The sequence below is a fragment of the Engystomops pustulosus genome, chromosome 4 (assembly GCF_040894005.1).
Source record: "Engystomops pustulosus chromosome 4, aEngPut4.maternal, whole genome shotgun sequence".
NCBI lineage: Eukaryota > Metazoa > Chordata > Amphibia > Anura > Leptodactylidae > Engystomops > Engystomops pustulosus.
Genome location: NC_092414.1, coordinates 9,945,015 through 9,971,042, shown reverse-complemented (window position 1 = coordinate 9,971,042; position 26,028 = coordinate 9,945,015). Strand labels below are relative to the sequence as shown.

Below are 26,028 nucleotides of genomic sequence, written 5' to 3'. Positions count from 1 at the left end.
TTCCTCTGCTACTGTACTCGGCCTCTCCTCTGCTCCTTTATTCTGCCTCTCCTCTGCTCCTGTATTCTGCCTCTCCTCTGCTCCTGTATTCTGCCTCTCCTCTGCTCCTGTATTCTGCCTCTCCTCTGCTCCTGTACTCTGCCTCTCCTCTGCTCCTGTATTCTGCCTCTCCTCTGCTCCTGTATTCTGCCTCTCCTCTGCTCCTGTACTCTGCCTCTCCTCTGCTACTGTATTCTGCCTCTCCTCTGCTTCTGTATTCTGCCTCACCTCTGCTCCTGTATTCTGCCTCTCCTCTGCTCCTGTATTCTTCCTATCCTCTGCTCCTGTACTCTGCATCTCCTCTGCTCCAGTATTCTGCCTCTCCTCTGCTCCTGTATTTTACATCTCCTCTGCTCCTGTACTCTGCCTCTCCTCTGCTCCTGTACTCTGCCTCTCCTCTCCTCTGCTCCTGTACTCTGCCTCTCCTGTGCTCCTGTACTCTGCCTCTCCTCTCCTCCTCCTTTCTGCAAGATTTATAGCAATTTCTATAAGTACATAATATTATTGATCAGGTATGACTGGCTATATGTCTTCTTTACATTTCACTAATCTTTCATGCAGCAAAAGAGAGGAGCAAGAAGTAAAGCGACACTTTCCTGGGTAACTACAGATGATTTGTGCAAGAATTACTTACATTATCAATATGCTGTATTTCCTAAATGAATAATACGCAAACCACTGCTCCTGTACTCTGTCTCTCCTCTGCTCCTGTACTCTGTCTCTCCTCTGCTCCTGTACTCTGCCTCTCCTCTGCTCCAACATTCTTCCTCCTCTCTGCTCCTGTTGTCTGCCTCTTATCTGCTCCTATATTCTGCCTGCTCTTTCTTTTGTTCTTTGAATCTCTGCTCCTGTTTTCTGCCTCCTCTCTGCTCCTGTACTCTGCCACTCCTCTGCTCCTGTACTCTGCCTCTCCTCTGCTCCTGTATTCTGCCTCTTCTTTTCTCCTGTATTCTGCCTCTCCTCTCCTCTGTTCCTGTACTCTGCCTCTCCTCTGCTCCTGTATTCTACCTCTCCTCTCCTCTGCCCCTTTACTCTGCCTCTCCTCTGCTCCTGTTTTCTGCCTCTCCTTTTCTCCTGTACTCTGCCTCTCCTCTGCTCCTGTATTCTGCCTCTTCTCTGCCTCCCCTCTGCTTCTGTATTCTGTCTCTCCTCTGCTCCTGTATTCTGCCTCCACTCTGCTGCTGGTCTCTGCCTCTCATCTGCTCCTATATTCTGCCTCCTCTCTGCTCGAGTTCACTGCCTCCTCTCTGCTTCTGTTCTCTGCCTCTCTGCTCCTGTTCTCTTTCTCCTCTCTGCTCCTGTACTCTGCCTCTCCTCTGCTCCTATATTCTGCCTCCTCTCTGCTGCTGGTCTCTGCCTCTCATCTGCTCCTATATTCTGCCTCCTCTCTGCTTCTGTATTCTGCCTCTCCTCTGCTCCTGTTCTCTGACTCCTCACTGCTTTTGTTCTCTGCCTCTCTGCTCCTGTTCTCTTTCTCCACTCTGCTCCTGTACTCTGTCTCTCCACTGCTCCTGTACTCCACCACTACTCTTCTCCTGTATTCTGCCTCTCCTCTGGTCCTGTACTCTGCCTCTCCTCTGCTACTGTATTCTGCCTCTCCTCTGCTCCTGTATTCTGCCTCTCCTCTGCTCCTTTTTTCTCCATCTCCTCTTCTCCTCTATTCTGCCGTCCTCTGTTACTGTACTCTACCTCTCCTCTGCTCCTGTACTCTACCTCTCCTCTGCTCCTGTACTCTACCTCTCCTCAGCTCCTTTGCTCTGCTTCCCCTCTGCTCCTGTATTCTGCTTCCCCTCAGCTCCTGTACTCTGCCTCTCCTCTGCTGCTGTACTCTGCCTCTCCTCTGCTCCTTTACTCTGCCTCGCCTCTGCTCCTGTACTCTGCCTCTCCTCTGCTCCTGTACTCTGACTCTCCTCTGCTCCTGTACTCTGCCTCGCCTCTTCTCCTGTCTTCTGCCTCTCCTCTGCTCCTGTATTCTGCCTCTCCTCTGCTCCTGTATTCTGCCTCTCCTCTGCTCCTGTAATCTGCCTCTCCTCTGCTCCTGTATTCTGCCTTTTTTCTGCTCCTGTATTCTGCCTTTTCTCTGCTCCTGTATTCTGCCTCTCCTCTCCTCCTGTATTCTGCCTCTCCTCTGCTCCTGTATTCTGCCTCTCCTCTTCTCCTGTACTCTGCCTCTCCTCTGCTCCTGTACTCTGCCTCTCCTCTGCTCCGGTACTCTGCCTCTCCTCTGCTCCTCTACTCTGCCTCTCCTCTGCTCCTGTATTCTGCCTCTCTTCTGTTTCTGTATTATGCCTCTCCACTGCTCCTGTTTTCTGCCTCTCCTCTGCTCCTGTATTCTGCCTCTCCTCTGCTCCTGTACTCTACCTCTCCTCTGCTCCTGTACTCTGCCTCTCCTCTGCTCCTGTACTCTGCCTCTCCTCTGCTCCTCTACTCTGCCTCTCCTCTGCTCCTGTACCTTGCCTCTCCTCTGCTCCTGTACTCTGCCTCTCCTCTGCTCCTGTATTCTGCCTTTCCTCTGCTCCTGTACTCTGCCTCTCCTCTGCTCCTGTACTCTGCCTCTCCTCTGCTCCTGTGTTCTGCCTCTCCTCTGCTCCTATTCTCTGCCTCTCCTTTGCTTCTGTACTCTGCCTCTCCTCTGCTCCTGTACTCTGACTCTCCTCTGCTCCTGTACTCTGCCTCGCCTCTTCTCCTGTCTTCTGCCTCTCCTCTGCTCCTGTATTCTGCCTCTCCTCTGCTCCTGTATTCTGCCTCTCCTCTGCTCCTGTAATCTGCCTCTCCTCTGCTCCTGTATTCTGCCTTTTCTCTGCTCCTGTATTCTGCCTTTTCTCTGCTCCTGTATTCTGCCTCTCCTCTCCTCCTGTATTCTGCCTCTCCTCTGCTCCTGTATTCTGCCTCTCCTCTGCTCCTGTATTCTGCCTCTCCTCTTCTCCTGTACTCTGCCTCTCCTCTGCTCCTGTACTCTGCCTCTCCTCTGCTCCTCTACTCTGCCTCTCCTCTGCTCCTCTACTCTGCCTCTCCTCTGCTCCTCTACTCTGCCTCTCCTCTGCTTCTGTATTCTGCCTCTCTTCTGTTTCTGTATTATGCCTCTCCACTGCTCCTGTTTTCTGCCTCTCCTCTGCTCCTGTATTCTGCCTCTCCTCTGCTCCTGTACTCTACCTCTCCTGTGCTCCTGTACTCTGCCTCTCCTCTGCTCCTCTACTCTGCCTCTCCTCTGCTCCTGTATTCTGCCTCTCCTCTGCTCCTGTACTCTGCCTCTCCTCTCCTCTGCTCCTGTATTCTGCCTCTCCTCTGCTCCTGTACCCTGCCTCTCCTCTGCTCCTGTACCTTGCCTCTCCTCTGCTCCTGTACTCTGCCTCTCCTCTGCTCCTGTATTCTGCCTTTCCTCTGCTCCTGTACTCTGCCTCTCCTCTGCTCCTGTACTCTGACTCTCCTCTGCTCCTGTATTCTGCCTCTCCTCTGCTTCTGTACTCTGCCTCTCCTCTGCTCCTGTATTCTGCCTCTCCTCTGCTCCTGTGCTCTGCCTCTCCTCTGCTCCTGTCAGACACATAGGAATTAGTTGTATTACTATATAGTATATATGACACATGACTTCCTATTTGTCCTATTTACCATCCATCATCTTCTTATACAGGAAATGAGGAAGAGGAGGAGATGATGCGATGATGATCGCTGAGTGATGTGATGTTCCCTACATGGAGAAGCATAATTATTACTTGTTATGCCATAAATATAATAAAGAACATTACCCTCTACTCCTGGTCTGTCTCTTTCATGTGGTCAGTAGGACACATCCCATAATGTCTGACATGTATGTTTTTTAGTTCTTTTCATTTGGTCTCAGGGATTTCTTTGTGTCATGTTCTCCCCGTGTAATAATCCCCTCCCCCACTCTCCTCTTATACATCAAAGCACAAAATTCCCTGCAGTTCTCCTTAAGTCCCTGGATAGGCAAAAAATGGGTGGTGGGGAGGATTGTGAAAATTTACTTAATCAAATTACAGGTTAAAACAATCCTGATAATAATAATTATTATCCATGTTATTAGCAAAGATTGATAAAGCATGAAATCTAATAATGAAACCTCGTAATGATAAAGTCCCGTACAGGACTGGATACAATTATGGGGCCATCACAATCCTCTAATGTAGATGTAGAATTTATTCTGGGTAATGTCTCAGATGATTTTAATTAGTGATGAGTGAAGCCATTCAGGTTCCGGTTTGTTAAGTTCTGTGGATTAAGTTTGGGTTCCCCATTCTGAACACCTGCTGCTAACACCCATGATCAGTGTTGGGACCGATCACTGGTGTTAACACTTTAAATGCTGCTCGTTGCTATTTGACACCGTAGATCAGTGCCGGCTTGTGGGTGCTCTCCGCCATTTTCCCTTGGAGCGTCATTCCCTGTGACGTCATTGAGGAGCAACGGTTCTAGTGAAGATTTTGCCACCTGGCAGGTGCTCTTAAGCGCTGATGCCGAACCCAAACCCGGACTCTTGGGTGAAGAATTTGTTCAGGAACCCAAATGTGCAATGTTAGAACGGACCCCAACATTATAGTTTTCTTCAGCTCAACCCCAGTCTTACTACATAATCATTTATGGTCACAATCCTGGACCTGTGGAGAGCTGTGACAATATATGACTATGTTGGACCTCTGGGGTTCATTATTGAGTTAGAGTCTGGGCCCACCAGAGGATCCTCTGGAATTCTGGTTTGTCAGTCCAACACAGGCCACGCCCACTGTAAAATATAACAATTAAAATAGAAGAGACTGCAAGTGCTACTCTCAGTTATAGTTGATTCTTTCGTCCTTCGGCGCTCTACTAATCAGGCTGTAGCTGTAGGCAAGCTATAATGCGCTGCACTACACAAGGCTTCTTGCAAAAATTAAGCCCTGACATAACTATATTGACAAAAAAATTCAAAAAGAGGGTGGTGATACAAATATCCCCCCCCAAAAGTATTTCATTATGTAAATAAAGGTCATAAAAAACATATACATTTGGTATTGCTGTGTGCAGATTGACCCAGAGAAGAAGGTCTTTAGGTTGTTTAGGTTCAACGATATAAGTAAAAAATGTTTATTAGAAAAAACAAGGTCAGATTTGCCTTCTATTTAAAATATACTTCACATAAAGACAATGGAAGTGCAGTGTGTCAGCGCAGGCTAAAAATGTGCATGTAATATTCCCATGTAGCAGCAGTCGGACCCTCTGTTACACTGGTAGACCCCAGGCCGACCTTGTCCACATTAGATTGTATATTTAGGGAGGAGTAGTTGGAGAGTAATTATATTTTTCCTTGATACTAACAAACTAATATGCAGTATTAGGTCAGTCCTCAAGGGGGAGTGGTCAGTATATAGGGGAGGAGCCAAGTTCTGGAAGTTACAAACTCGGGAGTAAACCAGAGACACAGGGATGTTCTCAGGATCAAACCCAAACTTTATTAAGCATACAGCGTCTTATATAACCAAAATGGTTACTTGTAAAGCGACCTTACAATCATTGGACAGCGTCATAGAAGCATTAGATAATTTCATAGTCATTGGTCAGATAATAATTTAGCAGGTCACGATGACATAAAATGACATATTGCCTATTTGATTAACTAGGACCTTAACTAGGAGAATATTGGGGCTTATTTACTAAGGGTCCGCGGATTGCATTTCCGTCAGACTGTTCATGGTTTTCGGGATTTCGGGACAGGGATTCAGAAGGGGATTGTGTCGCACAAGATCGGATTTTGGCACAGAGGCACTGGCTTTCATGCGACAGAAATTGGGGGATGTTCAGTCGGACGATCCGACTGATTCGGACTGAGGGATTTAATATTCAAATAGTGTCACATCCAATGCACTTACTCGCACCGGGAGGAAGATGGTGAACTCCGGCGGACCTGAGTGGGGAAGCGACACATGCAGGATATAGTGCGCACAATCTTTGTGATTCACGGCAGAGTGCATTATCGTCGGACAATGCACTTCGGGTGAACTCCGTCGCCCAGGTAAGTAAACGTGCCCCATAGAGTCCATCTCTATCATTACCTCCTTTTGAGAACAGATATGAGGCCTTCTCCTCCTTACATACTTCAGTGGTAAAAGACCACTGTCGGACTTCAAAATATCTTTCTTCACCGAATTCCCCAGAGTAAGAGAACCTCATATCTCATCTCACAATATTTTTTCTCCTTTGTCATTATAATCCCCATGGTGGAGAGTAGGGTGCAATTCCATATACATGGTCTTAGTGATGAAGGTTGTATAAGTCCTTCTATACAAGGGATACAGCAGCACCCGCAGGTGACAAGTATTACAGGTACAACAGCTGGTGAAATGAAAAGACTAGACACTATGCCGCTCCATTTCCCCAACCAAGATTCCAACCAGTTTGTGAAGGTGTTATCAATTCCAGAATTGTCTGCAAGTTCTTCAGATAACAATGTGAGACCCTGTAGAGCTTTAGTGACGCTCCCATCGGGGACAGTGTTATTTGGTATGTATGTACAACAATAAGTGCCAAACATTTTATATACCACTCGTTTTCCTGCTAGTAACATGTCTAAAGTAGAGATTAGCGAACACACTCGTCCAAGCTTGATGCTCGTTCGAGCATTAGCGGACTCCTAACTGCTCGTGCTCGGATGAATACTTCGCCCGCTCGAGAAAATGGCATCTCCCGCCGTTTTGATTTTTGGCGGCCAGAAACAGAGCCAATCACAAGCCAGGAGACTCTGCACTCCACCCAGCATGATGTGGTACCCTTACACGTCGATAGCAGTGGTTAGCTGGCCTGATCAGGTGACCCTGGAATAGACTAGCCCCTGCCCGCGCTGCTCGGATCATTCTGTGTCTGGATGCCGTTTGGGAGAGAGTTGCTGCTGCTGCAGGGATAGCGTTAGGGTGTTATATTAGCTTACTGTTAGGCAGGAGTGATTCTACAAGAACCCAACAGCCCTTCTTAGGGCTACAATAGCGTTATATTTTATTTTTTTTCGTTTGCTTGTGGCTGGGCTTGCTGGCACTAGTAGTGCAGCTAGTACCATATTGTGAGTAATTTGCAGGGAGACTTGCGACCGTTGTGTTTAGCTCTTAGTGACACACATATCCATCTCAAACACCTAAGTGGGACAATTTATTAGGGGTTTGATTTGAATTAGGCATAGTCTGCTAATTTATTTTTTTTTTTACGTTTATTTTTTTTTATAACTCAAAGTCATCAGGCACAGCACAAAATCCAGTTGTGTGCTGTCAGTGTAGGTTAGAAACTAGCCATAGCAATAGGATAGCATCGTTTTGTTTAAAAAAAAAAATGTTTAACCTGAGGGTTAGGGGTAGAGGATGAGGGCGTGGGCGTACAACTACTGCAGGGGTCAGAGACCGTGGTCCTGGGTGGGGTGAGACACCACCTGCTGATGAGGGAGCAGGCGAACGCCGCAGAGCTACACTCCCTAGCTTCATGTCTCAAGTTACTGGGACTCGTGGTAGAGCACTGTTGAGGCCAGAACAGTGCGAAGAGGTGATGTCGTGGATTGCGGACAATGCTTCTAGCCATTTGTCCACCAGTCAGTCTTCCACGCAGTCCACCCATGTCACCGAAATCAGCACTCCTCCAGCTCCTCCACCTCAGCCTCCTTTCCCCCAGTCTGCCCCCTCCCAGGAAAATTTGGAATTTAATCCGTCATACTCTGAGGAACTGTTTTCTGGACCCTTCCCAGAGTCACAAACCACTTGTCCGGTTGCTGCTAAGCTCTTTTCCGATGCCCAGGTTTTCCACCGGTCGCAGTCTGTGGGTGATGATGACATTATTGACGTAGTGGAAGAAGTGTGTAAAGAGGTGTCGGACGATGAGGAGACACGGTTGTCTGACAGTGGTGAAGTTGTTGTCAGGGCAGGAATTCCGAGGGGGGAGCAGACTGAGGGATCAGTGGATGATGAGGTGACAGACCCAAGCTGGGTTGAAGACAGTGTGAAGACAGTGCTTCTGAGATGGAGGCGAGTCCTCGACGAGAACAGGTTAGAAGAGGCAGTGGTGGGGCCAGACGGAGAGGCAGGGCCAGAGCTGGTGCATCAGCGCCAAATGTTTCACGTACTGAAGCTCCTGTGGCAAGGGCTAGATTTTCTGAAGTCTGGAGGTTCTTTAAAGAAACAGCGGATGCCCGACGGACTGTGGTGTGCAACCATTGCCACACCAGGATCAGCAGGGGTTCCACCACTACTAGCTTAACCACCACCAGTATGCGCAGGCATATGAGTGCTAAACACCCCACTCAATGGAACCAATGGTCACCTCCGGCCGGTCACACCACTGCTCCTTCCCCTGTGTCATCTGCTGCCTCTGCTAGTCAGCCCCCTGCCCAGGACACCAGCACAAACACCTCCTGCTCGAAAACCACACCTTTGCCTCCACGATCCTCCACAGCGTCCACCAATGTCTCCATGCGCAGCGTTCAGCTGTCTATACCCCAGACACTGGAGCGCAGGAGGAAATACAGTTCCACCCACCCAAGCCCTCAACGTCCACATCTCCAAATTACTGAGCCTGGAGATGCTGCTGGTAGAGACCGAGGCCTTTCGCAACCTCATGGCGGCGGCCGCCCCTCTGTATTCGGTCTGTTTGCCGTCCCAGCCCTGCAGCAGCACGTGTCAGACAATATCATCCGTGCCCTGACCAACGCAGTTTCTGACAAGGTCCACCTAACCACGGACACGTGCACGAGTGCTGCTGTGCAGGGCCACTGTATATCGGTGACGGCACATTGGGTTAACTTGATGGAGGCTGGGACCGAGTCTGACCCTGGATCGCTCATATACTGCCGACGCAGAGGATTGCGGGGCCCAACTCAGTCACGGTCTCTCAGGCCTACTATGCCTCCTCCTCCTCCCACCCCTCCTCCTCCTCAGAATTACCATCCGTGGGCGTGGCGTCATCAGTCAGTAGCTCTAGGCGCAGCAGCAGTGCCGTCGCTAAGGTGCGCCGCATCTGTGCGCATTTCAGAAAGTCGACCACAGATTCTGCCACTCTCAGGGCAGCGCAGCGCGGCCTCCAACTGCCCGCTCACTGACTGTTGTGCGACGTGCCTACTAGGTGGAATTTGACATTAACCATGTTATCCAGAGTTTACCAGCAGCGCAGGGCGATTGTAGACTTCCAGATGTCAACTTCCACCAGAACTAGTAGACAGGTCAGTCAGCTTCCTCAAGTCTACAATGAGGAGTGGACGTGGATGTCTGATATCTGTCAGGTGCTGAGTAACTTTGAGGAGTCAACACAGATGGTCAGTGGCGATGCCGCTGGAGGAGAATGTTGGCGAGACAGAAGAGGGGACCATTGCTCAGTCCTAAACTGTTCAGCGTGTATGGGCAGAAGAAGAGGAGTTGGAGGAGGAGGAGGAAATGGAGAGTCAGGCCAGTGAGGGGAGTGAATTATTGCGCGTTGGGACTCTGGCGCATATGGCAGATTTCATGCTAGGCTGCCTATCCCATGACCCTCGCGTTCAAAGAATTTTTTCCAGCACCGATTACTGGGTATTCACTCTCCTGGACCCACGGTACAAGCAAAATCTTTCCACTCTCATCCCTGTAGAGGAAAGGAGTGTGAGAATGCATTAATACCAGCCCTGGTGCACAAGCTGAAACAGTCTTTCCCATCTGACAGCGCTAGCGGCACAGGGCGTAATTCTGCGGGACAAGTAGCGAGGGAGAGTAGGCGAGCAGGTAGCTTGTCCAGCACTGGCAGGGGTACGCTTGACAAGGCCTTTCCCAGTTTTATGTCACCCCAGATAGACACTGTCACCTGTCCCCAGTCTCGGCAGAGTAGGGCTGATCTTTATAGAAAGATGGTGAGGGAGTACGTAGCTGACCATACCATCGTCCTAAATGATCACATAGCTCCCTACAACTACTGGGTTTCAAAGCTGGACATCTGGCCCCAACTGGCGCTGTGTGCCTTGGAGGTTCTTGCCTGCCCTGCCGCTAGCGTGTTGTCTGAGCGGGTTTTCAGTGCAGCTGGTGACATCATCACCGATAAGCGTACACGCCTGTCGACTGACAGTGCTGACAGGCTGCCGCTTATCAAGATGAATGAAGCCTGGATTTCTCCAGATTTTCATTCTCCACCAGGTGAAAGAAGATCAACCTGAATAATGTATGCACTCCTCCTCCTCATTGTCTTCCTTCTCCTCCTCTTTGTACACTAAAGCAGAGGCAACTGGCTATTGTTTGCCAGGGCCAACTGGCTGTAGCTATAGTACTCTATGTATTTAATTTATCTGGAGGGCCACCTACCCGGTCCTCCGTTTTAAAATTTTTTTGGGAGTGCCACATACAGATACTGTCCAAATTTAATTGTCTCCATAGCAGCCTCCACACGTCGTCTTAATAGAAGCCTCCACACGTCGTCTTTATAGCTGCCTCCACACGTTGTCTCCATTGCTGCCTCCACACGTTGTTTCCATTGCTACCTCCACACGTCGTCTCCATAGCTGCCTCCAAAAGTCGTCCACATAGCTGCCTCCATACATCGTCCCCTTAGAAAACGAGCTGTGCTGGGCAAAATTTTGGGTTGTTTTAACGGCTTCCACATCAAACTTGTTAACTTTGTTGCCGCCCTGCTATGTTATCCACAAAATATCCCGCCCAACTTTTATCACTGACCGATATTATTTTAGCGCTACTTGCACATCTCTTTACGTTCCCCTCCCCCGCCATAACCAGGCCAAATATTTATAAGAACAGTACTGCACTTGATCTTACCCAAAAGGTTTTTAGAAATGCTGTTTGTAGCCCCCGCCTGCTTTGCAAATGATAATTTTTTCAAAGTAAACGCTTCGGGCCCCCAGGTCCATTTTGGGTGGGGAGGAGCCGAGAGACAGGGGCTTGGACAGGCAAAAGCTTGTGTGGAAGCTGACCACCAGCTCCATCCCAAGATCCAACTAACATCGTTTGAACTGCAGCAACTTTAATCTACTACTATAACCTTTTACCTCTAAAATCTATCTTTTCACTCCTTTTTTCTCACCTCCTTTTGTTCACCTCGGGTGCCATAACCATCCCCATTGCCTCCACATGCCGTTTCCATAGCTGCCTCCACATGTCGTCTCCATAGCTGCCTCCACATGTCGTCTCCATAGCTGCCTCCACACGTCGTCTTCAAAGCAGCCTCCAAAAGTCATCCACATAGCTGCCTCCACACGTTGTCTCCATAGCAGCCTCCACACGTTGTCTCCACAGCAACCTCCACACGCCGTCTCCATAGCTGCCTCCACACGTCGTCTTTATAGCTGCCGCCACACGTCGTCTCCATAGCAGCCTCCACACGTTGTCTCCATAGCAACTTCCACACGCCGTCTCCATAGCTGCCTTCACACGTCGTCTTTATAGCTGCCTCCATATGCCGTCTCCATGGCTGCCTCCACACGTTGTCTTTATAGCTGCCTACACACATCGTCTCCATAGCTGCCTCCAAAAGTCGTCTCCATAGCTGCCTCCACACGTCGTCCCCTTACCAAATGAGCTATGTCAGGCTACATTTTCGGGTGTTTTACCAGCTGTGATTTTCTGCCACTCTCTAGCCTGCTGCTGCTGCTGCCGCTGCCTTCGCATGCCATCCCCTATAGTGTCAGGGTCAATTATTGGGTGTCTTAGATGCTATCTAGCCTCATTCGGTCACTCTGTCATGGCCATGCTGCTGCCCATAATTTTGGCATAATGGTGCGATTAAGCAGCCTCAGAGGCATCCATGCATGCTGCCCCTGCTGTTTCCTGTCCATTTCCCTGGTGTTTCCATCATTTTCTGAGGTTTCCAGGTGTTTGGCCAAGCTTCCCTGTGCAGAGCCTTGGTCCCCTTGAAAAATGCTCGAGTCTCCCATTGACTTCAATGGGGTTCGTTATTCGAAACGAGCACTCGAGCATCGGAAAAGGTTCGACTCGAATAACCAGCACTCGAGCATTTTAGTGCTCGCTCATCTCTATTTCTGAACCCATATTTCATCCAAGAGTCCGGGTTTGGGTTCAGCGTTAGTGCTTAAGAGCACCTGCCATTGGTGGCAGAATCTTCACTAGGACCGTTGCTCCTCAATGACGTCACAGGGAATGACACTCCAAGGGAAAATGGCGGAGAGCACCCACAAGCCGGAACTGATCTAAGGTGTCAAATAGCAACGAGCAGCAACACCAGTGATCGGTCCCAGCACTGATCATGGGTGTTAGCAGCAGGTGTTCAGAATGGAAAACCCAAACTTATTCCACAGAACTTAACAAACCGGAACCTGAATAGTTTCGCTCATCACTAATTAAGATAATCTGAGATGTTACCCAGAATAAATTCTACATCTACATTAGAGGATTGTGATGGCCCCATAATTGTATCCAGTCCTGTATGGGACTTTATCATTACGAGGTTTCATTATTAGATTTCATGCTTTATCAATCGTTGCTAATAACATGGATAATAATTATTATTATCAGGATTGTTTTTACCTGTAATTGTATCATTTAGTAAATTTTCACAATCCCCCCCCCCCCATTGTTTGCATATCCAGGGACTTAAAAAGAACTGCAGGGAATTGTGTGCTTTGATGTATAAGAGGAGAGTGGGGGAGGGGATTATTACACGGGGGGAACATGACACAAAGAAATCCCTGAGACCAAATGAAAAAACCTAAAAAACATACATGTCAGACATTATGGGATGTGTCCTACTGAGCACATGATAGAGAGACAGACCAGGAGTAGAGGGTAATGTTCTTTATTATATTTATGGCATAACAAGTAATAATTATGCTTCTCCATGTAGGGAACATCAAATCACTCAGCGATCATCATCGCATCATCTCCTCCTCTTCCTCATTTCCTGTATAAGAAGATGATGGATGGTAAATAGGACAAATAGGAAGTCATGCGTCATATATACTATATAGTACTACAACTAATTCCTATGTATCTGACCGGAGCAGAGGAGAGGCAGAGCACAGGAGCAGAGGAGAGGCAGAATACAGGAGCAGAGGAGAGGCAGAATACAGGAGCAGAAAAGAGGCAGAGTACAGGAGCAGAGGAGAGGAGAGGCAGAGTACAGAAGCAGAGGAGAGGCAGAGCACAGGAGCAGAGGAGAGGCACAGTACATGAGCAGAGGAGAGGCAGAGTACAGGAGCAGAGGAGAGGCAGAGTACAGGAGCAGAGGAGAGGCAGAATACAGGAGCAGAGGAGAGGCAGAATACAGGAGCAGAGGAGAGGCAGATTACAGGAGCAGAGGAGAGGCAGAATACAGGAGCAGAGGAGAGGCAGAATACTGGAGCAGAGGAGAGGCAGAGTACATGTGCAGAGGAGAGGAGAGGCAAAGTGCAAGAGCAGAGGAGAAGCAGAGTTTAGGAGCAGAGAAGAGGCAGATTTCCGGAGCAAAGGAGAGAAAGAGTACAGGAACAAGATAGTAGCACAATACCGGAGCAGAGGAGAGGCAAAGTACAAGAGACATAGACAAGCAGAGTTTCGGAGCAGAGGAAATGCAGAGTACAGGAACGAGAAGAGGCAGAGTACAGAAGCAAAGGAAAAAAAGAGTACAGGAGCAGAGGAGAGGCAGAATACAGGAGCAGAGAGAGGGAGAGTACAGGAGCAGAGGAGAGGCAGAGTACAGGAGCAGAGAAAATGCAGAATACAGCAGAAGAGGAGAGGCAGAGTACAGATGCTGAGAAGAAACAAAATACAGGAGCAGAATACAGGAGGAGAGGAGAGGAATATCACAGGAGCAGAAGAGAGGCAGAATACAGGAGCAGAGGAGAGGCAGAGTACAGGAGCAGAGGAGAGACAGAATACAGGAGGAGAGGAGAGGCAGAATACAGTAGCAGAGGAGAGGCAGAATACATGAGCAGAGGAGAGGCAGAATACAGGAGCAGAAGAGACGTAGAGTAGAGGAGCAGAGTAGAGGCAGAGTACAGGAGCAGAGGAGAGGCAGAATACAGGAGCAGAGGAGAGGCAGAATAAAGAAGCAGAGGAGAGGCAGAGTACAGGAGCAGTGGAGAGGCAGAATACAGTAGCAGAGGAGAGGCAGAATACATGAGCAGAGGAGAGGCAGAATACAGGAGCAGAAGAGACGTAGAGTAGAGGAGCAGAGGAGAGGCAGAGTACAGGAGCAGAGGAGAGGCAGAATACAGGAGCAGAGGAGAGGCAGAATAAAGAAGCAGAGGAGAGGCAGAATACAGGAGCTGGAGAATTATGCTTTTCCTGTTAGGTGACATTACAAGTTGTTAATATGAGTAACTGTAGAACATATCAGCCTTTATCTTACCCACGAGGGAGTCGTTTTGTTAAAAATCTCCTCTCTTCTGTTGCCTCTTCTTCATCTCTTTTCCTGTATTAGAAGATGATGGAAGTTACAAAGACCAACCAGCTAATCATGCTCCATAGATACTATATATTATACAGGAGAAGAGGAGAGGCAGAGTACAGGAGAAGAGGAGTTCCAGAAAACAGGAGCAGAGGAGAGACAGAGTACAGGAGCAGAGGAGAGGCAGAATACAGGAGCAGAGGAGAGGAGAGGCAGAAAACAGGAGCAGAGGAGAGGCAGAGTACCAGAGCAGAGGAGCGGCAGAATACAGGAGAAGAGGAGAGACAGAGTACAGGAGCAGAGGAGAGGCAGAATACAGGAGAAGAGGAGAGACAGAGTACAGGAGAAGAGGAGTTCCAGAAAACAGGAGCAGAGGAGAGACAGAGTACAGGAGCAGAGGAGAGGCAGAATACAGGAGCAGAGGAGAGGAGAGGCAGAAAACAGGAGCAGAGGAGAGGCAGAGTACCAGAGCAGAGGAGCGGCAGAATACAGGAGAAGAGGAGAGACAGAGTACAGGAGCAGAGGAGAGGCAGAATACAGGAGAAGAGGAGAGACAGAGTACGGGAGCAGAGGAGAGGCAGAAAACAGGAGCAGAGTAGAGGCAGAGTATAGAAGCAGAGGTGAGGCAGAATACAGAAGTAGAGGAGAGGCAGAATACAGGAGCAGAGGAGAGCTGAGTACAGGAGCAGAGGAGAGGCAGAGTACAGGAGCAGAGCAGAGGCAGAGTACAGGAGCAGAAAAGAGGAAGAATACAGAAGCAGAGGAGAGGCAGAGTACAGGAGCAGAGGAGAGGCAGAGTACAGGAGCAGAAGAGAGGCAGATACAGGAGCAGAAAAGAGGCAGAGTACAGGAGCAGAGGAGATGAAGAATATAGGAGCAGAGGAGAGGCAAAATACAGGAGCAGAGGACAGGCAGAATACAGGAGCAGAGGAGAGGATGAATACAAGTGCAGAGGAGAGGAATATCACAGGAGCAGAAGAGAGGCAGATACAGGAGCAGAAAAGAGGCATAATACAGGAGCAGAGGAGAGGCAGAATACAGGAGCAGAGGAGAAGAAGAATTCAAGAGGAGGTTAGAGGCAGAGAACAGGGTCAGAGGAGATGCAGAATACAGGAGGAGAGGAGAGGCAAATCAAAGAGCAGAGGAGAGGCAGACTACTGGAGCAGAGTAGAGGCAGAATACAGGAGCAGAGGAGAGGCAGAATGCAGGAGCAGAGGAGAGGCAGAGTACAGTAGTAGAGGAGAGGCAGAATACAGGAGCAGAGGCAGAAGACAGGAGCAGAAGAGAGGCGGAGTACAGGAGCAGAGGAGAGGCAGAGTACAGGAGCAGAGGAGAGGCAGAGTACAGTAGCAGAGGAGAGGCAGAATACAGGAGCAGAGGAGAGGCAGAATACAGGAGCAGAGGAGAGGCAGAGTACAGGAGCAGAGGATAGGCAGAGTACAGGAGCAGAGGAGAGGCAGAATACAGGAGTAGAGGAGAGGCAGAGTACAGGAGCTGGAGAATTATGCTTTTCCTGTTAGGTGACATTACAAGTTGTTAATATGAGTAACTGTTGCACATATCAGCCTTTATCTTACCCACGAGGGAGTCTTTTTGTTAAAAATCTCCTCTCTTCTGTTGCCTCTTCTTCATCTCTTTTCCTGTATTAGAAGATGATGGAAGTTACAAGGGACAACCAGCTAATCATGCTCCATAGATACTATATTTTATACAGGAGAAGAGGAGAGGCAGAGTACAGGAGAAGAGGAGTTCCAGAAAACAGGAGCAGAGGAGAGACAGAGTACAGGAGCAGAGGAGAGGCAGAATACAGGAGAAGAGGAGAGGCAGAGTACCGGAGCAGAGGAGCGGCAGAATACAGGAGAAGAGGAGAGACAGAGTACAGGAGCAGAGGAAAGGCAGAATACAGGAGAAGAGGAGAGGCAGAAAACAGGAGCAGAGGAGAGGCAGAGTATAGAAGCAGAGGAGAGGCAGTATGCAGAAGTAGAGGAGAGGCAGAATACAGGAGCAGAGTACAGCTGAGTATAGGAGCAGAGGAGACCAGAGTATAGGAGCAGAGGAGAGGCAGAATACAGGAGCAGAGGAGAGGCAGAGTACAGGAGCAGAGGAGAGGCAGAGTACAGAAGCAGAGGAGAGGAATATCACAGGAGCAGAAGAGAGGCATAATACAGGAGCAGAAAAGAGGCAGATTACAGGAGCAGAGGAGAGGAAAAATTCAAGAGCAGGGGAGAGGCAGAATACAGGAGGAGATGAGAGGCAGACTACTGGAGCAGAGGAGAGGCAGACTACTGGAGCAGAGGAGAGGCAGACTACTGGAGCAGAGGAGAGGCAGAGTACAGTAGCAGAGGAGAGGCAGAGTAAAGGAGCAGAGGAGAGGCAGAATACAGGAGCAGAGGAGAGGCAGAGTACAGGAGCAGAGGAGTGGAGTGGGAGGATTATGCTTTTCCTGTTAGGTGACATTACAAGTTGTTAATATAAGTAACTGTAGCACATATCAGCCTTTATCTTACCCACGAGGGAGTCTTTTTGTTAAAAATCTCCTCTCTTCTGTTGCCTCTTCTTCATCTCTTTTCCTGTATTAGAAGATGATGGATGTTACAAGAGTCATACAGCCAGTCATGCTCCATAGATACTATATTTTATTGCATTAATTCCTATAAATCTGTCGGAAAGAAAAAGCAGAGGAGAGGCAGAATACAGAAGCAGAGGAGAGGCAGAATACAGGAGAAGAGGAGAGGCAGAGTACCGGAGCAGAGGAGATACATAGTACAGGAGCAGAGGAAAGGAAGAGTACAGGAGCATAGAAGAGGCAGAATACAGTAGCAGAGGAGAGGCAGAATACAGGAGCAGAGGAGAGGCAGAGTACAGTAGCAGAGGAGAGGCAGAGTACAGGAGCAGAGGAGAGGCAGAGTACAGGAGCAGAGGAGAGGCAGAGTACAGTAGCAGAGGAGAGGCAGAGTACAGGAGCAAAGGAGAGGCAGAATACAGGAGCAGAGGAGAGGAGAGGCAGAATACAGGAGCAGAGGAGAGGCAGAATACAGGAGCAGAGGAGATGCAGAGTACAGTAGCAGAGGAGAGGCAGAGTACAGGAGCAGAGGAGAGGCAGAATACAGAAGCAGAGGAGAGGCAGAGTACAGTAGCAGAGGAGAGGCAGAGTACAGGAGCAGAGGAGAGGCAGAATACAGGAGCAGAGGAGAGGCAGAGTGCAGGAGCAGAGGAGAGGCAGAGTACAGTAGCAGAGGAGAGGCAGAGTACAGTAGCAGAGGAGATGCAGAATACAGGAGGAGAGGAGAGGCAAATCAAGGAGCAGAGGAGAGGCAGAGTACAGGAGCAGAGAAGAGGCAGAATACATTAACAGAGGAGAGGCAGAATACAGGAGCAGAGGAGAGGCAGAGTACAGTATCAGTAGAGAGGCAGAATACAGGAGCAGAGGAGAGGCAGAATACAGGAGCAGAGGAGAGGCATAATACAGGAGCAGAGGAGAGGCAGAGTACAGGAGCAGAGGAGATGCAGAGTACAATAGCAGAGGAGAGGCAGAATACAGGAGCAGAGGAGATTAATAATACAGGATTAGAGGAGAGGCAGAATACAGGAGCAGAGGAGATGCAGAGTACAGGAGCAGAGGAGAGGAGAGGCAGAATACAGGAGCAGAGGAGAGGCAGAATACAGGAGCAGAGGAGATGCAGAGTACAGTAGCAGAGGAGAGGCAGAGTACAGGAGCAGAGGAGAGGCAGAATACAGAAGCAGAGGAGAGGCAGAGTACAGTAGCAGAGGAGAGGCAGAGTACAGGAGCAGAGGAGAGGCAGAATACAGGAGCAGAGGAGAGGCAGAGTGCAGGAGCAGAGGAGAGGCAGAGTACAGTAGCAGAGGAGAGGCAGAGTACAGTAGCAGAGGAGATGCAGAATACAGGAGGAGAGGAGAGGCAAATCAAGGAGCAGAGGAGAGGCAGAGTACAGGAGCAGAGAAGAGGCAGAATACATTAACAGAGGAGAGGCAGAATACAGGAGCAGAGGAGAGGCAGAGTACAGTATCAGTAGAGAGGCAGAATACAGGAGCAGAGGAGAGGCAGAATACAGGAGCAGAGGAGAGGCATAATACAGGAGCAGAGGAGAGGCAGAGTACAGGAGCAGAGGAGATGCAGAGTACAATAGCAGAGGAGAGGCAGAATACAGGAGCAGAGGAGATTAATAATACAGGATTAGAGGAGAGGCAGAATACAGGAGCAGAGGAGATGCAGAGTACAGGAGCATTGGAGATTAATAATACAGGATTAGAGGAGAGGCAGAATACAGGAGCAGAGGAGATGCAGAGTGCAGTAACAGAGGAGAGGCAGAATACAGGAGCATAGGAGAGGCAGAGTACAGAAGCAGAGGAGAGGCAGAATACAGAAGTAGAGGAGTGGCAGAATACAGGAGCAGAAAAGAGGCAGAATACAGGAGCAGAGGAGAGGAAGAATTCAAGAGCAGAGGAGAGGCAGAGTACAGGAGCAGAGGAGAGGCAGAATACAGGAGCAGAGGAGAGGCAGAATACAGGAGCAGAGGAGAAGCACAGTACTGGAGCAGAGGAGAGGCAGAATACAGGAGCAGAAGAGAGGCAGAATACAGGAGCAAAGGAGAGGCAGAATACAGGAGCAGAGGAGAGGCAGAGTACAGGAGCAGAGGAGAGGCAGAATACAGGAGCAGAGGAGAGGCAGAGTACAGGAGAAGAGGAGACGTATAGTAGAGGAGCAGAGGAGAGGTAGTTTACAGGAGCAAAAGGAGAGGCAGAGTACAGGAGCAGAAAAGAGGCAGAATACAGTAGCAGAGGAGAGGCAGAGTACAGCAGCAGAGGAGAGGCAGAGTACAGGAGCTGAGGAGGGGCAGAATACAGGAGCAAAGGAGAGGCAGAATACAGGAGCAGAGGAGAGGCAGAGTACAGGAGCAGAGGAGAGGCAGAGTACAGGAGCAGAGCAGAGGCAGAAAAAAGGAGCAGAGGAGATGCAGAGTACAGTAGCAGAGGAGAGGAAGAGTACAGGAGCAGAGGAGAGGCAGAATACAGGAGCAGAGGAGAGGCAGAGTACAGTAGCAGAGGAGAGGCGGAATACAGGAGCAGAGGAGAGGAGAGGCAGAATACAGGAGCAGAGGAGAGGCAGAATACAGGAGCAGAGGAGAGGCAGAGTACAGGAGCAGAGGAGAGGCAGAGTACAGGAGCAGAGGAGAGGCAGAACACAGGAGCAGGGGAGAGGCAAAATACAGGAGCAGTGGAGATTAATAATACAGGAATAGAGGAGATGCAGAGTACAGTAGCAGAGGAGAGGCAGAGTACAGTAGCAGAGAAGAGGCAGAATACAGTAGCAGAGGAGAGGCAGAGTACAGGAGCTGAGGAGGGGCAGAATACAGGAGCAAAGGAGAGGCAGAATACAGGAGCAGAGGAGAGGCAGAGTACAGGAGCAGAGGAGAGGCAGAGTACAGGAGCAGAGAAGAGGCAGAGTACAGGAGCAGAGGAGAGGCAGTGTACAGGAGCAGAGGAGAGGCAGAATACAGGAGCAGAGGAGAGGCAGAGTACAGGAGCAGAGGAGAGGAGCGGGAGAATTACGCTTTTCCTGTTAGGTGACATTACAAGTTGTTAATATAAGTAACTGTAGCACATATCCGCCTTTATCTTACCCACGAGGGAGTCGTTTTGCTAAAAATCTCCTCTCTTCTGTTGCCTCATCTTCATCTCTTTTGCTGTATTAGAAGATGATGGATGTTACAAGAGACAACCAGCTAATCATGCTCCATAGATACTATATTTTATACAGGAGAAAAGGAGAGGCAGAATGCAGGAGAAGAGGAGTTCCAGAAAACAGGAGCAGAGGAGAGGCAGAGTACAGGAGCAGAGGAGAGGCAGAATACAGGAGATGAGGAGAGGCAGAGTACCGGAGCAGAGGAGATACATAGTACAGGAGCAGAGGAGAGGCAGAGTACAGGAGCAGAGGAGAGGAGAGGCAGAATACAGGAGCAGAGGAGAGGCAGAATACAGGAGTAGAGGAGAAGCAGAATGCAGGAGCAAAGGAGAGGCAGAGTACAGTAGCAGAGGAGAGGCAGAGTACAGTAGCAGAGGAGACGTAGAGTAGAGGAGCAGAGGAGAGGTAGTTTACAGGAGCAAAAGGAGAGGCAGAGTACAGGAGCAGAGGAGAGGCAGAATACAGGAGCAGAGGAGAGGCAGAATACAGGAGCAGAGGAGAGGCAGAGTACAGGAGCAGAGGAGAGGCAGAATACAGGAGCAGAGGAGAGGCAAAGTACAGGAGCAGAGGGGGGCGTGGCTTGACTATGGTGGAGACTGGTCGCACATCTGAGTAGCTCCTGCATTATACCCCCGTAAGAAGCTGTACTGACTTCTATCCAGCACACCATTGCCCTACAGATGGGACCCAAAAAGCGGGGAGACCCCAAAACATCCTCTACTCCCCTCACCAGAACGGGAACCCGTGGGATTGGGAGATACCTGACTCCAGGCGCGACCTCCTCCTCATCACCGCGTGGCTCCAGCATGGCGACCGGCGCGGATATGCCGTCCACCTCCAACCCGGAACAGCGCCACTCGCCTCCTCAGAGACGCACAGCCGTGGCGGAGGCCTCCGGAACGCAGGGAGACCCAGCGGCGGGACTTCCCCGGGCCGCACCACGTGGCATGGCCGGGTCCAAAGTGGCGGCTCCCGTCAAAGTCGCAGAGACGGTGCGACGGAGCGGAGCGCACGTGCACCCGAGGCGCACAGCTGGAGAAGAAGCTCCCGGGAAGTGCGGGGGCTCCCGACCCGGTGCCCAGCCGACAGCCGCAGCCGCACAGTCTGTGGCAATGTCAAAGATGGCGGCGCCACCAGACGCCGCAACACAGCAGTGCCTGCCTGCACTCCAACGGCGGCCAGCAGACACAGCTGCAGAGGAGCAGGCACCCTCTACTGCGGCCATGACGACAGGAGAGGTGAGCAGAGACACAATGTCCCAGGAGCAGACACCAGCCATAATGCCTCCTACCCCCTTACAGCAGGGAAACGTTCACCTTCTCACTCCAGTCCCAGAGGGACAAGCAATACCTGCCCCATCACAGGTCCCATCCGCAAGCCTGGGGGGCACTGGGGAAACTGGGGTCACCCAGAGTGTGGGACATAGTGGCTGGTTGCTTTCTCCTACCAGCCCAGGGGGAGCTTCCACTTCGGCAGTGTCTAATTGTATGCCAGACGGACCCTGCTCCCCTGTCCTCTGGCCCTCCCAGGAATGGCCAGACACCCCAGTGAATGTCTCACCGGCCGCATGCGCACCATCCCTCTCGCTCCCGCCGTCTGCACCTCAGCTCCTACCTGGGGCAGACCCTGTGATGTCCCCTCACTCCACATACTCCTCTCCCTCAACCCAACATGCACATGTGATGATGTCTGAGTTCCCGCCTGTGCTTCTATCACAAGAATTTGGAGCGCTGGCGGAGTTGCGAGCCCTCCGTGCCCATCTTCGCTCTATCCCTACTAGGGAGGACATGGAAAGTTACATGGCGCGCCTAGAACAGGCCTATGGAGCAGAGTTGGGAGTGGTGAGAGAAGATGTTCAAAATTTGCAAGCCAGAGTTTCCGCTACAGAAGACAGTCAAACAACCCTCACAGCTAGAATGGACACCCATGACGCCATATTATCTGCACATGCATTTCAATTACAATTCCTGGCGGACCAGTTGGATGACACTGAAAATAGAGGTCGGCGTAATAATATAAGGGTCAGAGGTCTTCCGGAAACAGTGGAATCTTCTCGTCTCCATGATACCCTCCAGCAGATTTTTAACTCCCTGTTGGAAGTCCCGGCAGACACGCCCTTGGAGCTAGACAGGGCCCACCGATCACTACAAGCTAGACCAAATGACCAAGATCCACCTAGAGATGTCATTTGCAGAGTTCACAAGTTCCAAATTAAAGATGCCATCATGCGCAAAGCCAGAGAAACGGAGAATATCATCTTCCAAGGGACACGTCTTCAGCTGCTCCCCGATCTATCTCGTCTCACGTTGCTCAAACGCAAAGCATTAAAGCCTTTTATAGAGGAACTCAGACAACGGAACATTCCATACTCATGGGGCTTCCCCTTTTGTCTCCATATCCGCTACAGGGATAATAGATATACCTTGCGACATCCTTCTGATATCCAAGATCTAGCAGCTGCACTTGGCTTTCCGGCCCCTGTCATTGTGGAATGGCCGAGGCTTCCCAATCCGGGGGGCCCTGGAGGGGTTCCCCATCTGCTGGCTAGGCCTCCAAGACGTCGGGCCCGCAGAGGCCAGGGAAGACGAGCGGCCTCCCCGCGCCGGCCCGGATTACCGGACATTCCATAATGCTCCTGTTGTCTAATTTCAGCTTGGTTACCAATAGGGACTCATTCCACAAACACCATCTAAATGTTGGATAGTTAGCATTTACATTTTTCTTGTTACCTCAATTACAGCAAACGGGGGTTGCATATGCCTTGTGTACCCCTCTCTCCTAGTTTACCCGTTCCCCTCTGGGGTCTACACGTACGGCGAGCCCGTTCGTGTATTTGTAGACGATACCCCAAATTTAAGGTATTCCTGACAACCTAGTGTTGTCTAATTGGTTGACCGTGAGCGCGGTCTAGTTGTTTAATCTTATTTCTAGCAAGTTTGTTTAATTGTAATTTACCCTTGTCTCAACTTTCCTTGCAGCTTCTCCCTCCTCTTCCTCCGCCCCTCTTCTCTCTCTTTCTCTCTCCCTAATTTTTATCTGTCTCTTCTTCTCGGACAACATCATGAATAATCTGGCTCTATCTTTCTGTTCATTTAATGTCAAGGGACTTAATGCCCCCGCAAAAAGAGGACAAATCCTGTACAGACTCAACAAACAAAAGATTCTCATAGCCCTCTTTCAAGAAACTCACTTTGTAGCCAACGCTGTACCTGCCTGCCCGACGAATCTATACTCCAAGTGGTTCCACTCTCCACATCCTGACCGAAAGGCAGGCGGGGTCTCCATAGCATTACATAAGTCCCTTCACTATACTCTACTAGACTCCAAATACGATCCGGATGGTAGATTCTTGTTTCTGAAAATCAGTATTGGAGGTGCTGTCTTTACCATTGCTAATGTATATTTTCCCAACTCCAACCAGGTCTCCTTTGGTGTCTCGACCCTACAGATCCTGGCAGAATTTGCTAATGGCTCCGACATCATCATGGGGGGAGACTTCAATATGGTAATGGACGTGGACTTGGACACATCCACAGGTAGGTCCGCTGTCTCCTTTGCCAAACGTCGAAGACTGAAAACTGAGCTGCGTGCCCTTCATCTTGTTGACATGTGGCGCACATTACATCCTTCCACGAAGGAATATAGCTACCATTCTTTAGCACACAATTCCTACCACAGATTAGACTATTTATTCCTCTCACATAGACTGCTGGACATGTTGCCTAGATGCTCCATTGACACATTTTTATGGTCTGATCATGCCCCGGTATTTGGATCGCTAGCGGGCTCCCCTTCTACAAGGCGAAAGGGCACATGGAGGCTAAACGAACATCTTCTTGATGATCAACTATGTATAGAGGAGGTGAAGGCCGCAATTCGAGACGCGTCAGAAAGTTTATCCATAGATAACTCCACCCTTGTTTCTAGTTGGGAAGCTCTTAAAAACAAACTGCAAATCATTCTCACATCACATGGGTCCAGACTGAAACGGGAGAGGGCCCACAAACTTAAAAGCTTACTACTTTCCCTAGCGGATAAAGAATGTGTTAACAAATCCACCCCCTCTGAGCTTCTAAAGGCTGAAATTTCCACTATAAGGCAGGAAGTTCTGTCCATTCTGGACCAAAAGTATCGCTGTGCTAGGGAGCGTATGCAAAAAGGTTTTTTTGAATATGGTGATAAGTGTGGAGCTTGGCTGGCCAAAGCAATTCACCCACGTACTCCGACTACCCATATATTTTCCATAAACTCACCGGAAAAGGGCCTAGTATATAAAGAATACCAGATATTAGATGAATTCTCTAAATTTTACTCAGAACTATATAACATCAGAGACATCCAACAGGGGCCCTCTAACACACCCACCCCTGCAGTAAATAGTTACCTGGAGGCAAATGCACTTCCCACTATCCCAGAAGCAGAGGCCTCTTCTTTGGAGGATGACTTTTCCGAGGAGGAGGTGGCGCATGTGATTAAAAACCTTAAAAACGGGAAGAGCCCGGGTCCAGATGGGTTTACTTCTAGACTATACAAAATGTGTAAACTGGAACTGATACCTTTATTGACTAAGGTTTTCAATGCCATCTCTGAGAACTGCCCCTTCTCAAACCAAGCTTTACAAGCTTACATTACTGTGATACCCAAGGCGGGGAGGGACCAGACACACTGTGGCAACTTCCGCCCGATATCCCTCTTGAATGTGGATACCAAAATATTCTCAAAACTTCTAGCGGTCCGTCTCCAACCTCTTATCCCTTCCTTGATCCACCAGGAACAAGTGGGATTTGTCCCGGGCAGAGAGGCCAGGGACAATACAATTAAAACCATCTCCTTGATAGCAAGGGCACAGACCTCCGGGACCCCCATGTGCTTGTTATCCATTGACGCTGAAAAGGCCTTTGATCGAGTGCACTGGGGGTTCCTGGAGGCAACCTTGCGTTCCGTCGGCCTGGGCCCTCATATGCGGGAGAGAATCTTGGCTCTGTACCGAAGCCCTTCTGCCAGGGTCAAGGTCAACGGGTCACTCTCATTACCATTCACTATCTCCAATGGAACCAGACAGGGGTGCCCGTTGTCACCTTTCTTGTATCTGCTCGTGATGGAGTCCCTGGCCATCGCTCTCCGGAACAATCCTGACATACAGGGCATCAGAGTCGGACATGCCCACCATAAGATGTCTTTGTTTGCAGATGATCTGCTCCTTTATGTATCCAATCCCCAGATCTCTGTCCCGGCAATTCTGAAGGAGTTTGAAATTTATGGGAAACTCAGCAACTTTAAAGTAAACCTACAGAAGTCAGAGATGCTGAATGTATCACTCTCATCCAATGAGGCGTCTCATCTAGCATCCGTCTTCCCCTTTCGCTGGTCGGACACATCTATTAAATATTTGGGTGTCCACATTCCCTCGGACCTTTCACGCCTCTACTCCCTCAACCACCAACCATTATTGACAAACATAGCAGCCGATTTAACTAAGTGGCAATCGTTAGCCTTGTCCTGGTTTGGGAGAGTCAACGTACTAAAAATGGACATTTTGCCTCGCCTCCTATATTTGTTTCAGACTGTACCCATAGACATACCTCGAAGCTTCTTTATGTCGCTTCATAAATTGGCTCGCCACTTCGTTTGGCGCGGCGCCCTTCCTCGTATACGGAGGAGCCTCCTCACGCGTCCCAAAATAGCTGGAGGGGTGGGAATGCCGGACTTTACGTCCTACTATAGAGCAGCTATAGGCAATTGTGTACTGGACCTCTTCCACCACCAATCAAGAAAACTCTGGGTCAGAGTAGAGTTGGAGCTTTCCTCCCCACACGCACTAGGTTTTTTCTGGTTGCCACAGTCTATCACACTACAGTCTCTCCAGATATCCTCGGCCCTGAAAGGTATTCTACAGGCTTGGAGGAAGTTTGCATTCAAACTCAAAATAGTATCTGTCCCGGGCCCCTTGACCCCACTGTTGGGTAACC

General features: G+C 49.7%; 1 protein-coding gene and 1 long non-coding RNA gene across 2 annotated transcripts in view; one reads left to right on the top strand and one right to left on the bottom strand.

Moving 5' to 3' along the window:
* LOC140126029 (uncharacterized) overlaps window positions 1–26,028 on the bottom strand; it is a 259,268-nt gene that overhangs the window by 96,914 nt on the left and 136,326 nt on the right. The window contains exons 13-16 of the mRNA XM_072145084.1: window positions 19,998–20,060; window positions 16,863–16,925; window positions 15,933–15,995; window positions 14,317–14,379 (exon numbers count right to left, since the gene is read on the bottom strand). Of these exons, the coding sequence (XP_072001185.1) occupies window positions 14,317–14,379; window positions 15,933–15,995; window positions 16,863–16,925; window positions 19,998–20,060 (252 nt within the window). The remainder of the gene's footprint in view (window positions 1–14,316; window positions 14,380–15,932; window positions 15,996–16,862; window positions 16,926–19,997; window positions 20,061–26,028) is intronic.
* LOC140128842 (uncharacterized) lies at window positions 600–3,788 on the top strand. The gene is made up of 2 exons (XR_011855152.1): window positions 600–639; window positions 3,668–3,788. It is a non-coding gene; the product is annotated as an uncharacterized lncRNA (long non-coding RNA).